The following is a 24,442-nucleotide window of genomic DNA, read 5'->3' on the forward strand; positions in this document are numbered from 1 at the left end:
AAAAACAAACAGTGAGCGTTATAAATGTAGTTCACTTTCAAGCCCTAGGGAAGGAAGCAAACAGCAGGTGAAGTCGGCTGACTACATTTCCCAGCAGGCACGTCCGGAGGACGTTGGGAGAAAGTGGGAGAGGAGACAAAGAAGGACCGTGATTGAACCGGAGGTATCCTCAGGCGGGGCAGGGGCGGGGCTCCCTGGCTCTTGAAAAGGAGGATGTAGCGATCGCTTGAGAATTGCGGGTTGTTTCGTGAACCTATAGTTTTCGCTCTCTTCTTGTTCCTTCCTCCGCCGGTTAGAACAAGGTGTTGACAGCCATGAGACCAGACGAGGAGCTGCCTGGCGAGGACGGTGGCGACGTCCCAGAGTTGGAGCTGCTGAAGCGCCGCGCTGCCGAGTGCATAGACGAGGCCGCCGAGCGTTTGGGGGCCCTGAGCCGGGAGATCTGGAGCGAGCCCGAGCTCGCCTACCAGGAGTACCGGGCGCACAGCGCTCTGACCCGCTTCTTTGAGCAGGAGCCACCGACTCTCTCGTGGACCGTGCAGCCGCACTACAAGCTTGACACGGCCTTCAGGGCGGAATGGGAGTCTCTGGTCGGGTGCCCGAACCCTCTGCAGCTAGGCTTCCTTTGCGAGTACGATGCGCTGCCGGGCATAGGGCATGCTTGCGGCCACAACCTGATCGCTGAGGTGGGCGCAGCGGCCGCCCTAGGCCTGAAGGGGGCGCTTCAGAACCACTCGGGCGGTCCGCCAGTGAAGGTGAGACTCGGCCACGGCTGGGGGGCGGTGAGCGCTTCAGCATTTGTTCCACACCGCCCCCCCCCCCCCCGTCTCCTTTCACACACCCGTGGTCTCCCTGGAGAGGGTGAGGGAGGAGCGGGACCCCAATCTCTCTCCTTATCCCCCTTACTCCCCATTCTAAGACTTGACATAACCCACTGGATAGATGCAAGGAACTTGTCCCTTATCTCCATCCCATGTGGTTTTTCTAGATCTTAGAAGAAAGATCCCATACCAGATATATGTCTGTCTGTCTGTCAGCCTTATCTATCCATCCATCCATCCATCTATCCACCTCTCCGTCTATCTATATGTCTAATAACTTTTGGATAGATTGCATCCAATTATTCCCTTATAGAATGGCTTTGAGCAGAGCTGTAACTAGGTCGGGGAGCTCCTGGCTTTTATCCCAGGGTGGAAAATTTAGAGGGTGCTAGCAGTACTTGCAACCCTTCAGTAGCATAGAAATAGCAAAACTAACACCTAGTTAGCCAGAATAGTAAGTTTAAATGGGAAGCTACCAGAAGCCTGGGGATGAGCTCTGTCAGAACTTATGTCTCCCTTCCTACCCTTTAGGGTGATAGTATCCTTTCTGGTCCCCTCCACTGAAGGCTCACTTTATGGCCCTTGATTTAGGGTTGGTTTGTGGGACTTTTCCCCCCAGACATGAAAATTCTTAGTTATGGTATGTCTTTGAACCCCAAAACTAGCATCTCATCTAGTAATTTGAATGAGGATTGAGGGTGAGGATTTCTAAAGACTTTGCTTGGTGTCTGTACCAATTTCCTTTAGGGGGGAGGGTTATCCATAACAAAAGCTGGAAAATGAGGAAAGTAAAGAAGAATAAATGGACAAACAGGGATACTGTATTTTGAAGAGATCTACAGTGGTGTCAATCCTCTGGCTGTTTTTTATATTTCTGGACACATTATATTTAAATGCTGGAGAGATCCTCCCCCCCCCCCTTATATTTTATAACTCCCATAGATATATTGTTTCTATAATAACAAGGAAGCATTTTAAACATAATTCATTTCACACTTTAAGTTTTTAAAATTTTGCCTTCATGGATTAAAAGCTTCATATTTTAAACAGAAAGTTTTTAATTAGTTTTGAGAATTTCATTAGGAGAGTCTTATTTCATTATCGAAAATTGAATCCAGCCTTGTTTTGGGTAAGCAGAATATGAAAGGTTTTTAAATTTTTTACTTTTTTGTTTATAGGCCATTCTCCCTTCTCCCTTTTCTTTAAACTCCCCTCCCCCCTTTTTTTTCTTTGTCCATTTAGGGAAAGGTTGGTTATTCCTTAACATGGATAACCTCTTTTGGTTCTCCCTTTTTCAATACTCAAAAAAACCTAGACTGTCAAACCAGGCTTATTAGAAGTTCTGAGAATTGCTTGGGGCACATAAAAAGCATTTTTTTAAGCTCTTGCTGTATGCCAGGTACTAAGTGCTGGGGATACAAGAATGGCAAAAGCTTTGTCCTTCCTCTCAAGGAGGTTCTGTTCTAACTGGAAAAACAATATACAAATACTTTGTACAAGATGTAAATGGAAGATAATCTCCAAAGGAAAATTGGGGAGAAAGATTCTGGTTGACTAGAGAAGGTCTCCTGCAGAAGATGGATGAGATTTGGAGTCTTAAAGAAAGCTAAGGATTCTCAAGAGGAGGAGGTGAGAAGGGAGAACATTCTAGGCTTGCTGTAAGACTGCCAATACAAATGCATTGAAAACAGGGAGAAAAGGACTTAGGGACTCAGGGTTGATGGAGATTATGAACTCAGTTTTGGATGTGTTTGAGGTATCAGCGAGACCTTGAACCCAGATGTTGGTAAGGTAGGACCAGAGCTCAAGAGAAAGATTAGAATATGTAGATTTGGGAATCATTTGCATAAATAGGATAGTTGAACCCATGGGAGCTGATGGGCTTTGGAGAGCTAAGATACAGATGATCATGATAGTTTTTAAAAAGATATATATTCTAATTTGCATAATTTATAGAAACCAAACTTTGGGAACCATATGGTTCTCAAATAATAATAACTGACCACGTTAGGAAAAATATGTCATCTCTTTTACATGGTAACACATACATTTCAACTTAATTCATTGTGTTTGCTTTTTGAGGGTAGGAATCTTATCACTCTTCATCTTTGTATCCCCAGATACCTAATAAATGTTGAATGATTTTGGAATTAAGGAGCCCTATTTTTCCATTACATTTTTTGACTGTTTAAAATTATATGTTTTGAAGCAAGTATGAAATATTAAAGTAAAATGTTTATTCTGTAAAGTTCTTTTCTGTTTAATTAGGTGTTTGGTGACCAATAAATCTGCCTGATTGAACTGGTGGAAACGAATTAGTAAGTTTGTGTAATTGGTCATTTCTAACTGTGGTATTTAAGATTGTTTAATGTACTTCTAAAAATAATCTATCTTAAAACTTCTTAATGAGGTAGCAGCATAAAAATGGAAGGCATCAGATTTGAATTTTAGTTCCAACAATGTCTTAGGTTTTCTGTGTCCCTTTAGGCAAGTCCCTCTACTTCCTGGTTCTCTTTCTTTCCCAGTAAAATGGTATTTGTCACCTACCTCACAGGGGTGTTGTGAGGATTTACTAATAAATAAATAATTATAAAGCTCCTTGCAAATAATTAGCTTATTACTGATAAACTACAAAATGCCTCTGATATATCCTGCCTTCGTGACCCAGGACAAGTCAGTTAACCTATTATTGCTTTAGGACAGAGGTGTCAAACTCACAGCTGCAAAAGTCCTGGCTGCAGTCCAGTCAGATTATAATGTAATTGGGAAATGTTTAGCAAAATAAATAAAATACCACACAACATAGATCATCTTAATATGTGGTTTTCCAAGTTTTTTTCTATTTGATTTTGACACCACTGGTCTAGACAACTCTTCAAGACTATTAAGTTGCTCAGAAGCTACTGACATGTATTAGGAAGAGAGAGTTTTCTATGCCCATGGAATTAAAGGTTCAATCACTGTTTCTGCATATCTAACATTTAGTCAAGAAAAATTGCAATAAAGACTTTAAAGACTACCTGACTTGAACAGTATTGAAACCAAATAGTTTTAGTTCTCTTTCATTTCAGACAAAATTTCTGCTATCAAATTGGTATTCATTTGATTGCTTTTGTATTGTGAAGTAAGTTAAAATGTGAATTTCTAAGTATCAAAGGTCACTCACATTAGTCTAACATATGTTAGAAGCTAAAATCTTTATGATAGTTTGAAAATACAAACAATGAAGTAGGTCCTAAACAAACATGCACTAGGAACCTGTATGATATTTGGTGGATAAATATTAGGACTTTTCTGACCCCTGGGTCTTTTCTAGATCACTGTCCTGGGAACTCCTGCTGAAGAAGAAGGAGGTGGCAAGATTGACTTAATTGAAGCAGGAGCTTTTAAAAATCTTGATGTTGTTTTTATGGCTCATCCATCGCAAGAAAATGCTGCTTACCTACCTGATGTGGCTGAGCATGAGTAAGTAAGGAAGCTGAGTAAAAGAGATACCTTCCTTTAAACTAGAATTTAGAATGTTTTTGATACAGTATTTGAATTTCAAAATATTTATATTACCTGTATATAGTGTTTTCTCCGGAGGACTCAGTGTGTCTCTGTGTGTGTGTGGGTACATGTGTGTTTATGTTCTACAGAAACTTTCATTTTTTGCCTTTGCATCCCATTCCCTTGCACATCCTCTTAATGGTCCAGTGATCTCATGGGATGTGGGCCTTCCCTCCAGTGACACAGGTCTCTGCTCACCTTATTCAGCCTTTATTCATATCCTCCCATAAGTATGCTGAAAAAGATCCATCCATTGAACTGGGAGTTTTTTGGATACCAGTGAAGCATACAGCTGATTACCAAGCTGTTCCTCACATGTTGACTAACTCATCTGTTTTGAGTACACATTTCTCTGATAATATTTTTTTACCCCAGCTTTTCTTTGAAGTTTCTTATTATTTGTGTCAGTTTATTCACATCCACCATGTACCTCTCAATACTAACTGCTATGGAATTAAGTAGGTCAAATGTTTTAACAAAGGTGCTTTTTAGCTTCCTTTGGCCTCTTTTTAGTCAGCCCCTCTATTTTTCCTCTCCAAAAAGAATGTGTGAGCCATTTTTCTATTTAACTCCACTTCTCCTCTTATGGTTTTATTTATTCATTCGATTCACTTGCTCCAGCAGTCAGTCTGAGAATTGGGGTACCATTTTTTGTCACCATCACTGCAAGAGGGAGATACACAAGACAGTTTGCATTTTATCTTTGTTTCATGGGTTGTTATGGCCAAAGAATCCATCAAGTGACCAACCTGTTGGTGGTGAGCCTCTTTATTCAGCTGGGCCTCTGAAAGCAGATTTGGTCTGTTGTTGTAGCCAAATTTAAAGTCTTTTTATCCAGGTAGAACCTGCCAGAGCTTTTAGTTTGCTGGCAGAGCATTCAGGAAGTCAGTCTTCTTCTTGACCCAAAGAGACATTAAATGGGGCAGTGAGGTAGCACATTGGATAGAGTGCCAGGTTTGGTGTCAGAGGACCTGGGTTCAAATATGACCTCAGACTCTTCCTAGCTATGTGACCCTGGGCAAGTCACTTAACCCCTATTGCCTAGCCCTTGCCACTTTTCTGTCTTAGAGTTGTTACTAAGATAGAAAGTAAAGGTTTAAAAAAATAAATATTGAAAAAAAAAGACACCAGAGGAGAGGGCTTTGTGGGGAGGCTTTGAACATAGTAGTCACTTTATAACAAAGAAATATTTAAACGTATTTTTAGCATTAGGACATTTTCTAAATCTGGATTTAATATTTCTCATTGTGTGTCTGACAAGGAAAGTCTTTTGGTATACCTTTTTTTTTTTTAAACCTTTCATGAGGGCTTTCATAAACATTAAAATGCTAGTGTTTAAAAACCTCTAGAGCAGGGGTCCGCAACATATGGCTCTCGAGCCATACTGGCTCTTTTGAGGGCCAGATATGGCTCTTTCTGCAGGAGCCATAAAGTCAATTTTTTTTCAGGCACAGTTACAGGAGCGCACATTGTGAGCACTGTATGGCTCTCATGAAATTACATTTTAAAAAATGTGGTGTTTATGGCTCTCATGGCCAAAAAGGTTGCCGACCCCTGATCTAGAGGAACCCTAAGACAGAAAAATTTTCCATTGGTAAGCAGTTTTAAAGTAGATAATGACTAGCATGTTGGATTTTTGTAAAATCCAATCTTGTGTTGATATCTAAAAAAATTCATCTGAATTTCTCTATACAAAATTGTAGAAAATATGAAATCTATATGTAGCATAGTATTGAATGTTGGTAGGGAGCTTAGAGGTCATTTAATCTGACTTTGTTGTTCTACAGAGAAAGGAACTGAGGTGCAGAGAGATTGAGACTTGGCCAGGGTCACACAGGAAGTGGATTGGAGAGCTAGTAATTAAAAAGCATGTCTTTGTATAAACCAGTGGAATTGCTTATCAGCTCTGGGAGAGGGAAGGGAAGAGGGGAAGGAGAAAACATGAATCATGTAACCATGGGAAAATATTCTTAAAAATTTTTTTTAATTTAAATTTTGAATATTTTCCCATAGTTACATATTTCATGTTCTTTCCCTCTCCCCCTAACCGCTCCTTAGCCGATGCACCACTGGGTTTTACATGTATCATTGATCAAGACCTAATTCCATATTATTGATAGTTGGACTAGAGTTATTGTTTAGTGTCTTCATCCTCAATAATATCCCCATCAGTCCATGTGTTCAAGCAGTTTTTTTTCTTCTGTGTTCCTCCTCCCATAGTTCTTCGTCTGAATGTGGTTAGTTTTCTTTCTCATAAGTCCCTCAGCCTTGCTCTGGACTCTTGAATTGCTGCTAGTAGAGAAGTCTGTTATGTTTGATTGTACCACAGTGTATCAGCCTCTGTGTATAATGTTCTCCTGGTTTTGCTCCTTTCACTCTGCATCAATTCCTGGAGGTCATTCCAGTTCACATGGAATTCCTCCAGTTCTTTTTTCCTTTGAGCACAATAGTATTCCATCACCATCAGATATCACAATTTGTTCAGCCATTCCCCAATTGAAGGCCATTCTCTCATTTTCCAATTTTTTGCCACCACAAAGAGTATGGCTATAAATATTTTTGTATGAGTCTTTTTCCTTATTATCTCTTTGGGGCATAATCCAAGCAGTGCTATGGCTGGATCAAAAGGCAGACAGTCTTTTAAAGCCCTTTGATCATAGTTCCAAATTGCTATCCAGAATGGTTGGATCAGTTCACAACTCCACCAGCAATGCATTAATGTCCCAATTTTGCCACATCCCCTCCAACATTCATTACTCTCCCTTGTCACTTTAGTCAATCTGCTAGGTGTGAGGTGATACCTCAGAGTTGTTTTGATTTGCATTTCTCTAATTATTAGAGATTTCGAACATTTTCTCATGTGCTTATTGATAGTTTTGATTTCCTTATCTGAAAAAGAAAAAATATTCTTTAAAAAATAATGTGGGAAAAAAAGAATGTAAAGAGAAATAAATAAATAAAATCTAAAAAAATAAAATAAAAAGCATTTCTCTTGACCTCAGATCAGTACATTTCCCACTGAACCACTTTGTTTCTATAACATCTACTTGGAGTATTCAGAAATAATCCTGATTATGAAAAAGATTGTTCTGGGCAAAACTTCACGTTACCTATCCAAATTAAAAACATGTACAATAATTTCTGTCCAAAATGATATTCTAACTTGTGTCATTAGTAAGGATTAACCTTGAAAGACTGTAAAAATTAGCTCATATTTATTGCTGTCATTTTCATATGTCCTTTGTAATAAAGTTGACATTGATGTACTAGTAAAGTGGTGAGCTTTGGAACTTAATACATTTTATAGGAGAGCTCCGTCCTCCTCTCTGACAGTTAAAGTATGAGCTTTTCATAGGCCTTAAAATGAATGCTTTTTCATTTTAAAAATTACTGCTAAAGTAAAACCATTAATATAATTTTTTCTCTAGTTATATTTGTGGTGTTTTTATTAATGGTTTTGAAAATTGATCTGTAGAACTGATATTAGAATGCTTTCCATGGAAGGTTTGTGTGTGTGTATGTGTGTGTGTGTTTTAACAACCTTCCAAAGAAATTTCTTGACAAGTGTTTTTCAGTTTCAAGGGAATAGTGAGAGAATAGACCTATTCTGTTATTCAGCAAGCATTCATCAAAGGCCTACTGTGTGAACACTGTGCTAGCAATGGAGGAGTTATTAAGATTCAAGAATACGCAGCTTTACAAGTCACTGCTTTGTACTGCCATAATAAAGTTATGTACCTAAAGGCTTTTTTGCTAAGGGAATACTTGGAAACAATCTAAAAATGACATGAAATTTCTAGGGATGCAACCATTTCATTTGCTTCTTTGACTAAATCTAATAATAGTTTCTTAACAATTTGATACTACTCTTGAAATATTCTTAAATAGATTATTTACATAAATGCTTAAAAGATTTTCAGCTTTGTCATCTTTAGTCATTTTTGGAGTTAAATAATGATAGATCTAAATGTTAGACATATAATAGGACATACGTAGTCAAGTGTCTAAAAATAGTTTTTCTTACAAATTTTTAAAAAAGAAAGTAATTGAAAGTATCTCCTGAGCATAAAGGCAGGCTGATGGCATTTCTTTGCCAACATCTTTTTGTTGTGATAGTAACTAAGCAACTAACCTTGGTAAGAGAACGATTTGAAAGTGGGATAAGTAATTTATAATGGTTTGATGTATTGTTGATAAAAATAGTTTTTGTTTCAGTCTAGAGAGAGAAAAACAATTTTATAAAAATATGAGATAGACTAGTTTTTCATAGGAGGGTTGTAAACAAAAGGAATGAGAAGAATTTTATGGCAAGGATTGGTAGAAATTATAAATGTTGGAAGCAATTTTAATTAATTAGATTCTTTAAAATCAGTTTTGACTGACAACCATTTTCTCATGGAAAATAGAAAAAACAATGTTCTAATAACTAATTATTTCAACATTAGAATGTTAAAATAGTGTATCCCCTTTTTAAATTTAATTTTTTATTTTGAACTTAAACACCAAAAAAAAGCATTTCCATACCTACAGCAGAACACAAAATGAGGATCTTTATGAAATTACTAGTTTCTACTTCACAACATTTACTTTAAAAAAGTATGTTATTAGTTCCACATAGTACTTTAAAAACTGTTCTGCTTGCCTGCTCTTTCTCCTGAACTTCCTTTTGTTCTCTCTGTGCATTTTTAAAAAATGGTTTCAATGGGTCCTTTTTATTTTTTGGCATCTCTATTGCTATCTTCCCCCTCACCCCCAACCCAATTAACTGAGAGAAAGGGGAGAAGGTAATCAAACAAACAAATCCATATTGTGGCCCTGTCTAAGAATCTCTGCCTATACCTTGTGTCTGTCACCTTTGTCAGAGGTTGATAATGCAATCCATCATGAACCATCTGGTCTTTTGGCTTTTTGAACAGAGTTCTCAAGTTTTTCAGTCATTTTTCTTTATGATGTTATATTTATATAAATTGTTCTCATGTTTTTAAATATCAATTCTCCTGACTCAGGATTCTCTTAAATAATCTCTTTCATCATTTAATAAGGTGAAAAAATATTTCCTTGTATTTATATACTACAGATTGTTCAGCCATTACCCAGTTTTTAAAGAAACAATCTAAGGCACCCACCTTAGATTCTTTTTTCCCTCTCCACCCCTACTTTTGATTCCCCTTCAGTTTCAGATAACAAGGGAGGCTTATCTGATATACATTTTCCCAAACTCTTCCTTATTTTTATATATTCTTTTCATAAAAAGTACCCACTTCTCCATTGCATATAGCATTCAGCTTTTGGTTGGTTGTCATAAATTTCCACTGCCATTTAACATGTTTATGGTCTACTTCCTAACCTCTTCCTTGCTTTCCATAACAAAAACTAGTCAATTCATGTGTGATACTTTGTATAGTTTATAGAAATAGATGCTAGATCCATAACTTCATTACGATAGGGAAATCTCAAATAAGGAAAATCCTTTTACCAATACAGGTTGGTATCTTCTCTGTAATTTATAATCATAGAGAGTTATAGAATTTATAAATTTGTTAAATAATCATAATTGAGTGTTTCCTCAAGTAATTACATTAGACTTTTTTTAAACTTTATTTTAAATGAAGAAAATAGATAACACGTGATATTTATTTCCTAGTGTGACTGTGAAATACTATGGAAAAGCTTCTCATGCTGCTGCTTATCCTTGGGAAGGTCTCAATGCATTAGATGCTGCTGTTCTTGCATACAACAATCTTTCAGTTTTAAGACAGCAAATGAAACCCTCCTGGAGAGTTCATGGTAAGCATGTCAATACTTCTTTTATACAGGGAGTAGTATTATACTCAGTAGGAGTTTAATAAAATTTTAATAAGAATAATTTTTCCAAATGTTTATTCATTTAAGTGTTGGCAAAATAAACTGCTTTTTAGTATGACATATTTTCAAAAATGCATGCAATGAAGACTGACATGCCCTGGCTTCAAGTATTTTTTAAAAGATCATTGCTTTTGAGCTCAAATATAGCCCCAGACACCTACTAGCTGTATAATCCTCAGCAAGTCACTTAACCAATTCCTGCCTCGGGTTCCTTAACTGTAAAATGAGGATAATAATGGCCCCTGCCACCCAAGGTAGTTGTGAAGATAAAATTTTATCTGTGTAAAGTGCTTTGCAAATCATAAAGTACTATATAAATGCTAGTTATTATTAGTAGTAGTGGTTTGGATATTGTTGCTCATATTATTTATCTATTCAATGGATCAATTTCTATTTGTATGTAGTAATTTTAAAGGGAAATAATATCTTTGTCATTCAAGATGAGTGTAGAAATTTCCATCGTGATCATATTTTGGTCAATTGTGAGATTCTCTATCTTAGTTTTCCCAGTTTTAAAAATAGATAATAGTTATTTCCTACATATCACAGTATTGGATGATGACAAAGGTTGGGGGTAGGGAGAAAGGGGTCAGGTAGAATATTAATTTTAGAATCAGAAGACCTGGCCTTAAGTTCTACCTGTGGCCCTTTAAAAATATTATACACACATATATAATATATAAAATTACCTTACCTTCTATCTTGGAATTGATACCAAATATCAGTTCCAAGACAGAAGAGTGGTTAGGACTGGACAAATTGAGTTAAGTGACTTGCCCATGGTCATACAACTAGGAAGCATCTGAGGTCAGATTTGAACCCAAGACCTCCTGTAGCCAAGCCTGGCACTCTGTCCATTGAGCCACTTAGCTGCCCCATCACCTCTGACTCTTGCTCCCTGTGTGATCTCAAGCAAGTCTCAACCTCCCATGATATATTTCCTCCTCCACAAAATGAGAGGGTCAAACTAGGTGACCTGTCTGAATCTATGATCCTGTGTTTTAGAGACCAAAGTTAAGAGGTGAGCAGAGAGAGGAGAGAAGAAATAGGTACATAGTGACAGGAAGGTGAATTTCTTCTTTATGACTTTCTCTTGGGAGAGTTATAACTTTTCTTTACCTTAGAGCTTTGGCTGAAATCTGCTAATTGTAGGTCAAAAGCAAAAGTTTCAGTACCCTAGACCAGTGATGGGCACACTATGGCCCCATGAAATGTTCTATCTGGTCTCCCGACATTCCTAATCTGACGAATACAATGAGTAGGATACAATACAATGAAACTTCGAAAGAGTTGCCTTAGAAACAGACTGACAGATGATCATTTCCTTTCCTTTGGCCCCCTCTTTAAAAAGTTTGCCCGTCACTGCCCTAGACTGATCTCTAAGTCTGTAAGCTTTGAAAGAGATGCTGATCTGCAGTGCTGGAAGGAGTTTCTTCCATGGAAACCCCCTACCCTGATGAAATCCCAGAACTGGTCACTGGAGAGTCCATCTCTAGAGAAAACTTTGTTGTTCTGTCATTTCGTTCATATCTGACTCTTTGTGACCCTATTTGAGATTTTCTTGGCAAAAATGCTGGAGTGGTTTGCCATTTCCTTCTCTGCCACACGTTACAGACAGGGAAACCAAGGCAAGCAGGATTAAGTGATTTGCCCAGGGTCACATAGCTAATAAGTGCCCAAGCCCACATTTGAACTTGGGAAGAGGAGTATTCCTGACTTGTACTCTATCCACAATGCCAGTGCTGTCCATGGGGGTTTATTCATTTTACATATGAAGAAACTGAGGCAAACAGGCTAAAATGACTTGCCCACTGTCACACAGATAGTACGTGTTTGAGGCTGGATATGAACTCGGATCTTTCTGACTCCAGACCTAGCATTCCATCCACATAGCCAGCTAGTGCCTCTTACAGAAAACTTGGAAGACCAGAATAAACTTTCATCTTAGAATCTCTGGCAGAGCTTGGGCCAGTGTGAAGACACTAGAAAACTTGAAGACTGACACGTTTTGCTTCAAGATGAGAAATTTTGTAGTGAGCAACAGAGACTGCTTTATGTTTATGTGTCTGCTAGTTACTGCTAGGTACACACAATTTCCATTTGATCTCCTTGTTGGAAAAAGTAAAAGGGTTGGAGGGATGTTTTCCTCATCTCCCAGTTAGTAGAAGGAATAAAACAAACAAAAACAGTCAACCCATGACTATACCCAAATACATAAAATATGGATAATAATAAAGTTGAGCCTAAGGAGGAAAATAAAATCTGAAGGAGACAGAGAGAAACTCTTACCTGTGACAGGAGGTTAGAACATATCAGAATGTGAGAAGAAGAACAGGGAAGAAACTTTGGAGCTATGAAATTTTCTCAGAGAAGATAGAGATAGATCCTTTGAGAAAGAAGCATTGTTAAGGTTTTTTAAAGTTTGAGTAAGACTTTCAAGACTTATACTGAACTATTAAATTTAATTTCATGTTGCAGAGTTGGTAAATATCACAAAATAAAAGTACATGTAACTTTCAAAAATTCCTTTGTAATTGGAGTTTCTATGGCACCAATAATCTTAAATCTTCCTTTTTATATGACCATTGGTTGAAAAGCTTTATGCTCTTATTAAAATTTAAAAGCCATTGCTTTTAGCAATTTTTTATTTTGCCTTACTCTAATAATCTGACTTTTTTTTAGGTATAATTAAAAATGGTGGTGTGAAACCTAACATCATTCCCTCATACTCTGAATTAATTTATTACTTGCGCACACCCTCAATGAAAGAGCTTCCAGCTTTGATTAAAAAAGCAGAAGACTGTTTTAGAGCTGCTGCTTTGGCTACAGGATGCACAGTAAGAAATATTAAGAGCTAATCCATTTATTAATCAGAAATATTTGGAAGGGGAAACGGTTTGGAGGGAGAATGACCTTGGTTTGGTTTTTCTCTACATTTTAAACCAAAAAAATTTGAGAGACAAATGAAGAGGAAAATCAGATTATCAAAGTCCATTAACATAATTATGTGATTATTTTTGTCTTGATTTAGCTTTATGAATTTTTCCTTTTCAACTTCAAAGAATATTATAACTATAAAAAAGAAGAATATTTTGTCACTTGATTGAATAGTTTATATTTCACAAGACCTTAAGTCTCTTATAGTTGATGCTGGCCTTCTTATTTGCCATGCTTAGGAAAAAGTATGTTTGGCAAATTATAGATTAAATTTATGATAGCTACAAAAATTAGTGCTATTTATCTGTTTTTATTGTCTTTGGCAAATGTAATTTACCCTTTTTGGACTTATTATGTAATAAGATCTCTATTAAAAGAAACAAGTCATTGGCAAGAGCCGATTTTTTTTAAAAAAAGCATTTGGGATAAAAACAATTATGTTTATGGTATGTCATAGTAAACATCAGAACTTTGTCACAGAGCAGAATTTGGAATAAGATCAGTGAGGGCTGCCTTTTTATTCTATGGAATTTCTGACATCAATCAGATCAACAAATATTTATTGATCATCTATTGTGTGCATGTGCAAGGTGCTGTGCCAGGTGCTACAGTAATCCTAAATTCACAGTCTAATTGAGAGGGGCAACATATACTCTCTTGAACTGTTATCTGTATTATCTTTTAAGTGCTAAGAAGTAATAGAGACGCCACGTATTATAGGATTTCTGAAGAAGGGAACATCTCCAGGAGGCCAGCCTTGTTATTTAATACTTCTTGGGAGATGTGAGACTTCAAGTGATCTTTGAAGGAAGAACTGGAGTCACCTAAGAAGTATGGAGAGTGAAGGCATTCTAGGCAAGGGAATATATAAACAGAAGCTAGAAGGTATATTCCTTCTGGTAAACAGATAGCAGGAAATAGATTCAATTACTGGGTTAGTTGGGAAAGGACAGAGAGGTTAAATTACCTCTTCCTTTGAAACTGGCAAGAAGAATGAGAGAATTAAATCCTCCCCGCATAATGGTGTACTCTTGGTCTGAACCCTACGGGACATCATTATAATGAGACTCTGTATGTACTTGAACGTTCACACAGTAGGAGATAAAATCCTGGGTGCAAGTTATACAGTGCAATTAAGATAATATTGCCTTCTTCAAAGGCTTATAGTTTAGTGGAAATGGAAGTGCTTATAATTTCATTGAATTGAAATTCTATTTTTTCTTTTTTTTAAATCATCATTAATAACCATCTTTTTATTAGGTGGAATTAAAAGGTGGAGTACATGACTACTACAATGTTCTTCCTAATAAGAGCCTATGGAAAGTTTACATAGACAATGGAAAGAAGCTGGGAATAGAATTTATTTCATCAGATTCTATGTCAAATGTGCCAGCAGGTAATTCTAAGAGTGTTTATTTATTTAGCTGTTGACAAAGGTCTTTACCTCCCCTCCCTCTCTTTGGGTCTGGGCCTGTCATTTCATCTGAGTATGGGCTCCCTTGAGGAAATTTCTCTACATATGCAGATGGGCTACTGTTCTGTAGTGGTTCCCAAATTTTTTTGGCCTTTCCAGAAAAAATATTACTTAGCCCCCTGGAAATTAATTTTTTTTAAAATTTTAATAGCAATTAATAGGAAAGATAACCACCTGTGGCCATCACTGCGCCCCTGGATTGCTGCAGCACCCACCAGGGGGCAGTAGTGCCCACTTTGGGAATCACTGGTTCTACAACCAGTCTTAAAGGTTTACGTCCTTGGTTAACTTTTTTTCTTAAACCATTACCGTCTGTCTTAGAATCAGTATAAATTATCATGCCCAGGGTCACACAGCTAGGAAGCATTTGAGGCTAGGTTCTAGTTAACTTTTAAAGCGTTTCTAAGTGATATGCTCAGAGTTAAAGGTTCTTCAGGATCTTGAAGAGTAAAGGTCACTTCTGTGTCTGAGATGAGACCTAAGCCTAGGTGTTCTTGACTCTTAAGACCATCCCTCTGTCCATTATACCAGAGTTACCTTGTGTATGTAGAGGAATAGAAGAGCATGGGTTGTCATGGAAGGGAATGTTTCCTCTCAGTTAAATTAAAGTTAATGTTAACCTTATTTTAGTTAACCTTAATTTAAATTTAACTTCAACTGAAATTAAGGACTAAGGGAAGCAAATGGACCCTTCTGCAAATACAGAATGCCAGATGGGTTCATTTTATTTTTAGAAGTAGCCATATGCTTGGCTTTTTTAAAATTTCAGATATTTACATTGGTGATATTTGATTTAGTTTGAACTAGATGATCTCTAAATCTTCTCTCTCTAAATCCTGGATCATGAACTGCTTAAAAAAGAAAAGGAAAACTCTAACAAGTTGTCCTTAATCCTCTTTATAAACAAGCAGGGTCATTGCCAGGGCAATAGTTCTTAGTTGTATAGGGAGTTGGTGGTGTTTGTGTTGCTTTGTTGCTAGGCAACAAAGAACACTTAGTACAGGTTTTCAATCTAGAGATAACCTTGAGGTTTCATTTAAGTTTTCCTACTATAATCAATATGCCATTATTAAGAGGAAAGTGCCTCAAAATACATAGTATGACATGAGCCTGCAACAAAATTAAATTTTTAGTGTTCAGTTAAAGATACAGTGTTAGGAAATACACCAAAACATAAGCAGTAAAATGACCTTAGCTATTATCATTGTATAGAAGTGATTAAAATATTTTTGATTTGCCAGGTTATGGTTTTTTAAATTATTCTGAGAATCACTTCATGTTTATATAGCAAATTTTCTCCTAATCCCTATAAAGATGGATATTTGTTAGGATTTTGAATTTTTCTGGAAGTAATTTTTTTGTTCACTCTTCGTCTTCTTCCTTTTCTTTGTACACAGTTAGATTTCATACTGATTAACTTCCCAGAAATTCTCATGGTAGCTCATGGGGAAAAAAGAAACACAAAGCAAAAAACACCATATATATAAACATACATATTCACATATATAAATATACATACACATACATACACACACATGCATACACGTCTAGTCGTCTTTCTCACTTCTCACCAGTTTTTCACTTTGGGCAGAAAAAACAACTCCAATAGATGTCATTGGGACCTTACATTTTTATTTTAATTTTTTAAAAAACTCTTTATCTTCTGTCTTAGAATCAATACTCTATGCATTGGTTCTAAGGTAGAAGAGTGGTAAAGGCTAGGCAATGGGGGGTTAAGTGACTTACCCAGGGTCACACAGGAAGTTAGGTCAGATTTGAACCCCTGGGTTCAAACTCCCATCTTTAGGCCTGGCTCTCAATCCATTGAGTCACCCAGCTGCCACCAGACCTTACATTTTTATAGTGCTTTATGTCTTACAATCAGATGAAAACAGTGGTCCTTTCACTTCCATTATTTTACTTCAAAGATTCTGCAATAAATGTGTTTCTATGTCTAGATTCTTGGCTTCTGGTAACAACTTTGTCAGTGAGGCTATGTCATCTACCATAGATTGTTTTCACTGGTTCCTAATGTACAATAGTCAGTCTGTATAGTAATTAAATTTTTTGATAAATAGAGAAAGATCTTAGTAGCTTGGATTTTTTTGTTGTTTCTTTTCTTTTTCTTTTTCTTTTTTTTGAGATGCCTATCTCAGTCAAACTTCCATTCATTTTATCTATAACTCACTGGTTCATGGTCATAGGACTAGTCAAAAAAAAAAGTTAAACAGGAACCTATTCTCCTTATACCAAGTACTTGACATCTGCTCTGCTAAATTCAAACTTATCTCACTAAAGTTTCTTATTATAAGCCTTTTGCTTCTTTCCTTTGCCCTCATCCATGTTTATGTTAGCTGTCTGAGACGTCTCACCCTTAGCTTGTCCTCCCTCCCCCATATATGTAACCTGAAAGCCCTGTCTTTCTCCTGCCCTAGCCTTCCCCCCATTGCCATCTTTGCCCCTGATGCAGCCAACAGATGTTCGTGCCTGGAGGAGTACTCATTCTTGGTCCTTTGGAGCATGATGTTCTTGCCATTGCAAATTAGAGCTCTAAATGCATTTTCCCATAGAACATTGGTACTATGTTTTGTTATTCAGTATTTATGCAATCCAATAGACATGTATGAAACACCTTTTAGGTTTAAGGTACTGGGTTAGGGACTCAAGGTACAAAGATGAAAGGAACTTGTATTCTGGACTGAAGGGTTACAGCAGGTACACATAGAAATACATACACATACCTATATGCAAAGAAATTTCCCTAGGAGCCCAGTACTACCAACTAGGGGACATTAGAAAAGGCTTCATGTAGGAGGTGTCACCTGAATCATACTTTAAAGGAAGGTTGAGGCCCTGAGAGGCAGACGTGAGGAAGATCCCATTTCAGACATAGATCTCTATAGAGGGGTGGCTCCTGGGGATGGAGTATGAGGAATAGCGAGTTGTCCATTTTTACTAGAAGACAGAGTACATAAAGTGGGGTAAATATGGAATAAGCCTGGAAAACCAGATTTTGAAAAGCTTTCTATTTTTCTTAGAATCAATAGGAAACCGTGAAAGACTTAAGTACGTGTGTGCTGTGGCCAGATCTGTATTTTAGGAATATCATTTGGACATCTTTGTGGAGGCCGGATTAGAGATGAAAGACAGGATACAACTTGGGAGTGGGGATGGGGCTATTGCTGAGCTAGATCAGATTTGATGAGAGTCTTAACTATGTGAGTAGACCAAAGGTGGTGGTTGTAAGATCATAGGTCATAGACTTAGACCTGGGAGAAACCTTAGAGGTCATCAAGTCTTCCCTCAGTATATACTTACCTCATTTTAGAAATGAGGAAACAAAGGCATAAAGAGATTAAACAGCATTCCCTACGTCATATCCTAGTCAGTGGAAGAGGTGACATTTGAACTCAGGTCATCCTGATTCTGAAGCACACGAGGACACCAGGCCATGCTGCTGAGAGGCATTGTATTGGTGGAACTGACAAATTCTGTCAAGTCACAGGATGTGGAAGGTGAGACAAGAGTCAATCTTTGGATGACCCCCAAGTTTGTAAGCATGGCTTATTAGAAGAATGCTCATGTTTCCAAAAGAAATAGGGAAGGTTAGAGGATTCATGAGTTTGGGGTAGGGCAAGGATGAGTTTTCCTTTGGATATGTTGAGTTTGATTTGCCTATGGGACATCCGGATGGAAATGTCTAGCAGATAGATGGTCATTTAAAATAGAGTCAAAAGATCTAAAACTCTAGATTTAGGCACTATCTGCGTGGAGCTGATTGAACATCTGGAGCTAGAGATAGTAACAATGGAGAGAATATTGATATATATGTATATAGAGAGAAGAGGTATATGTTCATAAGTAGTAGGCAGAACTAGGTTGATGATCTATTAAAGAAGACTAAAACAGAGAAGTCAGACATGGAGAAAGAGAACCAAGAGAGAATTGTCACAAAAGCTGAAGGAGGAGAGACTTGTCTTTGAGGAAGGGGAGTAGCCAACAAGAGAAAAAACTGTAAGGAAGTCAAATAGAATGAGCAGTGAGAAATCATTGGGTTTAGAAGTGTGAATGCACGGGTAACTTTACAGTCAAAATGGGAATGGGAAGGAGGAGGGAGAGCAGAAGCTGCACTGCAAGGGACAGAGAATAGAGGGATATGGGGAAATGGAGATTGACCCTCAATTGAGCTATCGCTTATGAAATTTAGACAGTCTTTGCAAAGGTCATCTTGTCCAACTCATACCTAAGTCTCATTCTCCTCTATTATATCCTCAAGAAATACTTGTTTAGCCTTTACTAGACATTTTTTCCAGGGGGGGAACTTATTACTTCCAGAAGAAGCCCATTTCACTTCTGGATGACTCTAATTGTTAACAAATCTTTTTCTTATGTCAAAGCAATTTTGTTTAAAACTTTTTTTTTATTCTCAGGTTTCTCCCTCTCTTCCTCCCCTCCCAGCACTAGAGAACATATCATTTGTACCCCCCCCCAAATGTATCTATATATAAACTATATCTTTTATATTTCTTTTTATCATTTCTTTCTCGAAAGTGGACCTTCACAAGTAATTCTTCAAATGTTAATTTTGTAGCTGTATATAAGATTTTCTTTGTTCTATTCATTTTGCTTTTCATCAGAACAATTTCATGGGGAAAAAAATGTCCTGAATTCAAAAATACTAAACTGATTTACAAGTAGACTTTGAGTGTCTGATCCATTTGGATAGGTAGTATTAATTTTTAATAAAACCGACTGACCTAGAAATTTAGAAGCATCTGGTAGTCATGCATATGTGCTCACTACGTTTTGCCTGATACTTTATTTTGCATTGTGTTACAGAAGTGGGGTTGGTTTTTCTGACTGTGAGGAATTACCTAGGTCAAGTGATATACATTTACATCCTATATTCCAGTATCTTAATTCTTGGACAGTTTGACTTTTGTCTTTTTGAAAAAATGTGTCACTGCTTTCATTATGAACATATTTGCATTTCTGAACTTGGAAAATGAATTTTTAATTATTGAATAACTAAATATATCTCTTATTTTATATGTTCCAAGGTTCCACTGACTTTGGAAATGTTACTTTTGTGGTTCCTGGAATTCACCCCTATTTTTATATTGGTTCCGATGCACTGAATCATACTGAGCAATATACTGCAGCTGCAGGTAAGAGTTATTGATAGTGCATAGACTTTGAAATATGTTATCTTGGAGGCAGGGCAAGGGGAGAGAATTACTAGCATATAACAGCTAGCATTCATAATGTGCCTTGAGAGTTGCACGATCTTTTATGGATATTATTTCTTTTGATCCTTGCCACAACCCTGGAAGGTAGCTGCTGCTCTACTCCCTGTTTGCAGATGAGAAAACTGAGGCAAATGGCGATTAAGTGACTTGCCTAGAGTCACACAGCCAGTAAAAATGCCTGAGGCCAGATCTGAATCAGGTCTTTCTGACTTCCGCGTCCAAATCTCTGTCCATTGGACCAAAAGAAGCAAATTTTCTTTTGTGGCATATTGTGTTATAATTAAAATTACCCAGAATTTTCTAAAGTTATTTACCAACTGGTGGTGAAATATGAGAAAGTACTCCTGAACTATGTTAGGTAACTGGTAGAGGTGCCAGCCTGGGAATAAAATTTAGCTGTGGATGGCGTACAGGTGGAGGAGAATGGGAATGATGGAACATTAAATTAATGAAGCATTTCTTCATTATCAAGTAGGTTTTACTTTAATTTGCAGTGAGTCTGGAAAGTTTTTATTTTCCTCATTTATTCTTTATACCTTCTGATATGTACATGTTGTCTCCCCAGTAAAGTTGAAGTTCCTTGATAGAAGGGGCGTTCCCATTTTTGTCTATATAGCCCTAGTACCTAGCACATAAGGTACTTCAGTGTTTATTGTTTGAGTTTTTTCCTTCTGCCTTCCAGGATCCCAAGAAGCACAATTCTACACTCTGCGTACTGCTAAAGCTCTGGCGATGACAGCTCTAGATGTGATTTTCAAGCCAGGTTTGCTGGAAAGGATCAGAAAGGACTTTAGACTCAGTCTTCAAGAAGAGGAATTTTTTAATACTACAGATCAAAACCAAGACCTCAGCACAACTTGTGAGTCACGTTAAAAATCAGTTCTTCCTTAATGAGGAAACTAGGACAGGATTACATTTTTCTTTCCCTCTTGGAGCAAGTTTCTGGTACTTTGAAATTGTGAGAGACAATCAAAGGGGAAAACACATCATTACCTCATGTAATCTAAAATAAATTTTCACAGATCTATATTTCATGACATTTTAAATATAACTTGGAACTCAATCCTCCCACACAAATGACTGGTATTCTATGCACTGCTACAGATCTAGATATGTACTACTGCAACAGTGAATATTGAAAAGAATCAGATTTAGAATCCAGTGTCCAAAAGAATTAACATGCTTTTGGAAGCTGGAGGTTCAGGATTATAAATATATACTATGAAAAAATGTTTTAAAATATATGACTAGTCTTTTGTAGATGCACTTAGTAGAGATACCTGATGCACCTTAATAATATGTGAATATTCTAAGAGGCGTGAGAAGAAAAGGAGCCAGGAAACTTGTATGTGTTGTGAATTTTGTGAACTGTTAGCCTTGGTGATCTAGTATGATGATAATACTTCTTCCTCTGAGTTTCCCCAAAAATAGAATCCATAAGGAGGGACATTTGACTTGTGTGGTCAAGTCTCTTACTCTTTCTGGGTTTCTCTTTTGACTCTTTATAAAAGGAGGGAATTGAATGAAAACTGCTCACTATTTTTTCCAGCTCTAAAATTCCATGGTTCTTATTCTACCTCCAAATTTAAAGTTCCCCATGAATTTTTTAGGTCTATAGTTTCTGGGACTAAGACTTGAGAATAACATATCTCTTTCTTTACACAATAGACATAATTGATCCAAGTGACAATAAAGAAAATCGTATTTCCCCTCTGATTTTTTATCATATGGCTGGAAATTTTCCTATAGATAGAGATAAAAACTTTGAGTCAGGTTAAGATAGTGGGCAGTCAGACTTGTGACATACTCACCACTGAAGGATCCTATCAGTACCATCCCTTATGAAAGTAGTGGCCTATACTTAATAGTTCACTTTTCCTTGCTCAGATTTTCTTTATTCTGGGATTTTCCTTCAGTTCCCAGCCACACCATTGCTTTCTATTACCTTAAATATTCCCAGGACAATAAATCTTTCTACATAATGGCTTTTAGAATTTTTCTTTATATTTTCTCCTGCCTGGGTATTTAACAGCAAATAGTCTTGGGTAATTACAATACATTTTACTTTTAGGTATAGACATCATAGTATTTCAAAAGATATTTTTGGGGTATGAGAAGCAAGTTTATTGCTTACTTTCTCAATTTGATAGGCTTTCAGTTTGGCATAGCCAATTTACTTAGAGGGAAGCCTTTATCTAAAGGAAAAATATATTATTTTACTCTATTTTCCAGGTACTAATGATATTCTAGAACATATCATTCCTTTCTGACTTTGTTCCTACCACCTTCCTTGCCAAGAAAGCTTCTCCTACAACAAATGAATTACTTGAGCCAAACCTCATGCGAAACTGAAATACTATCTTCCCCATGGAAAGAAATACTGCCATGAACTTCATGTTCTTGTTTATAGGCATTACTGTAACTCATCTCTATCACATAATTAGAAATTAGCAGGCAGGATTCCCCTGTACTGAAAGTTTATCTCTTTGGAATTTGGTTTTTGTGCCACAGTACCTTAAGGACCTTCATCCTAGGGGACCAAGGCCAGAATCTTTGAATTTTTCATGCCAATCTTCAACCTTATTCTAACTGGTTAGTAAGTAGTCTCTATATGATTTGCCATAGAAAGCAAAAGTTAAATGAAGAGCCTATTTATTTTTGGTGTGCATACAATTTTTTTCCTTTCTGCTTTTTGGGTAAATTGTATATATATTTTATTTTCTAAATACCTTCTGTCAAGAGTATCAACTAAGACAGAAGAGCAGCAAGGGCTTATCAAATGGAGTTAATTAACTTGCCTACGGTCACATATTTAGGAAGTGTCCGAGGCCAAATTCTAAACCTCAAGACCTCCCAACTTCAAGCCTAGCACAAGCCTAGCCTATCCAAATACCTACTACTTATTATTTTTTTTAATGAAGGGGAAAATTAAGTGCTTTTTCGAAATTAGTTTGAACAGTGACAAGACTTGAAAAAGAATGTCATTCCTAATAGATTTAGAGAATATTCCTTATGTGTCCTGTTATACATGCTGTAGTGCCTTCAAGTCAGGAGAGTCCTGCCTTCATGTCCTCCCTGTAGCGACAGCTTTGTCTCCATAGACAAGTCACTTAGCGTCTTCATTTGTAAAGTGGTAGATAATAATCCCTGTTGTGTCAGAGGACTGACAAATAATATACATAAGAGAGTTTTGCAAATATAATCTCTCTCTTATTAGACTATAAACTTTTTGAGGTCAGGATTGCAACTTTCTCATTTTTATTTCCACATCACAGGGCCTTGTGCATAGGTATTTGAGAAATACTTGCTGAAAGAATATTACAGAATCTCAGAATTTTGTTTTAAAAGGACCACAGTGGTCATCTGGTCCAACTCAAACATGATAGGAATCTCCACTCTGACCTTCCCAAGAATTGATTTTCTAGCCTTTTCTTAAAGATTTCCAAGGGGAGCTGACCCATTCCACTTTTGGACAGTTCTAATTGTTAAGAAATTTTTCTTAACATCAAGCCAACACTGGCTTTTTTGCAATTCCATCTTTAGAAACTACCTTATTTTTAAATCAAGGAAAGATGGATATTCCAAGATAAATTAATCTCTGATGACAAGTTTTGTGACTATAACAGTATATGCTTCTTGGAAAAAAGAAACAGTAAATTATTTATGGAACATTATCTCTAAAGTGAATGGGTGAAGAAAGGTTTTTAATAATTACTTTTCATTCTTTGTGAATTATAGGGGGAACAGTTAGATGTATTACTGATAAATTTTGAATTACATAATTTAAAAAGAAATTTAGTTTTATTAACTCTCTCTCTCCCCCAGTTTTAGACACTGGGTAAATTCATTTCAGTGAGTAGAATTACTTTTATTAGCTACACCTAAGTCAATTCAGTAAATATTTACGACAAGTTTATGTGTAAGACATACTTATTATATACTGTATGACAGGCTGAAACTTTCCACAATAATTTCAGTTAATTAAACATGATTTTTTACAATCCTTTGTTTGTCATTTCCTTAACAAAATTTTCAGAAACTACAAATGCTAACTTTGGTTTAACACAATTTTTGAGTTAGCTTGAATTAATTAGATCTGATGTAATTACAGACTCAAGTTCTTTTTGGAAAAGAAAAGAAAACAAAGTAAGTTATATGATATTATTGATTTGAAAGTACGGCCTTTGCCTCTCAATATAGAATTTGTAATGGCATGGTGTGTTTGTGTTGCTTCAACAACTTGAATTGCTTTTTTTTCCCTACCTCCTCATTTCTGTAGGATTTATTTATAAAAACAAGATGGATATGAATCATGAATCATTAATCATTATGGTATTTCCCTGCTCCTCTGAACATATGAGTGAATTCAAGTCATGGTATTTATTTACAGTCAACAATAGAGGGTTCCTTATTGACAGTCTTTTCTTGTATTTTAACAATGGCCAATTCTGATTGCATATTTCCACTAATCAGTCTGTATTCTGTTTAGAGATCACCAATTAGAAATGTCAAATAAAATTCTAATGAAATAAAAACATTTTAAAATG

The 24,442-nt window shown here is 36.6% G+C and overlaps 1 protein-coding gene across 2 annotated transcripts; it reads left to right on the top strand.

Moving 5' to 3' along the window:
- The first annotated feature begins 254 nt into the window (after positions 1 to 254).
- Positions 255 to 24,442, top strand: PM20D2 (peptidase M20 domain containing 2). Of its 2 annotated transcripts, XM_044676411.1 has the most exons (8): positions 255 to 755; positions 4,138 to 4,286; positions 10,015 to 10,157; positions 12,918 to 13,072; positions 14,433 to 14,568; positions 19,707 to 19,814; positions 20,578 to 20,754; positions 22,128 to 24,442. In XM_044676411.1, exons 1-8 carry the CDS (start codon positions 315 to 317, stop codon positions 22,163 to 22,165), a joined length of 1,347 nt encoding a protein of 448 aa, XP_044532346.1. In that variant the 5' UTR covers positions 255 to 314; the 3' UTR covers positions 22,166 to 24,442. The 2 variants fall into 2 exon arrangements, with proteins under 2 accessions (XP_044532346.1, XP_044532347.1); XM_044676412.1 differs by having other exon boundaries at positions 20,578 to 24,442.

The sequence above is a fragment of the Gracilinanus agilis genome, chromosome 4 (genome assembly GCF_016433145.1).
Source record: "Gracilinanus agilis isolate LMUSP501 chromosome 4, AgileGrace, whole genome shotgun sequence".
Lineage (NCBI taxonomy): Eukaryota > Metazoa > Chordata > Mammalia > Didelphimorphia > Didelphidae > Gracilinanus > Gracilinanus agilis.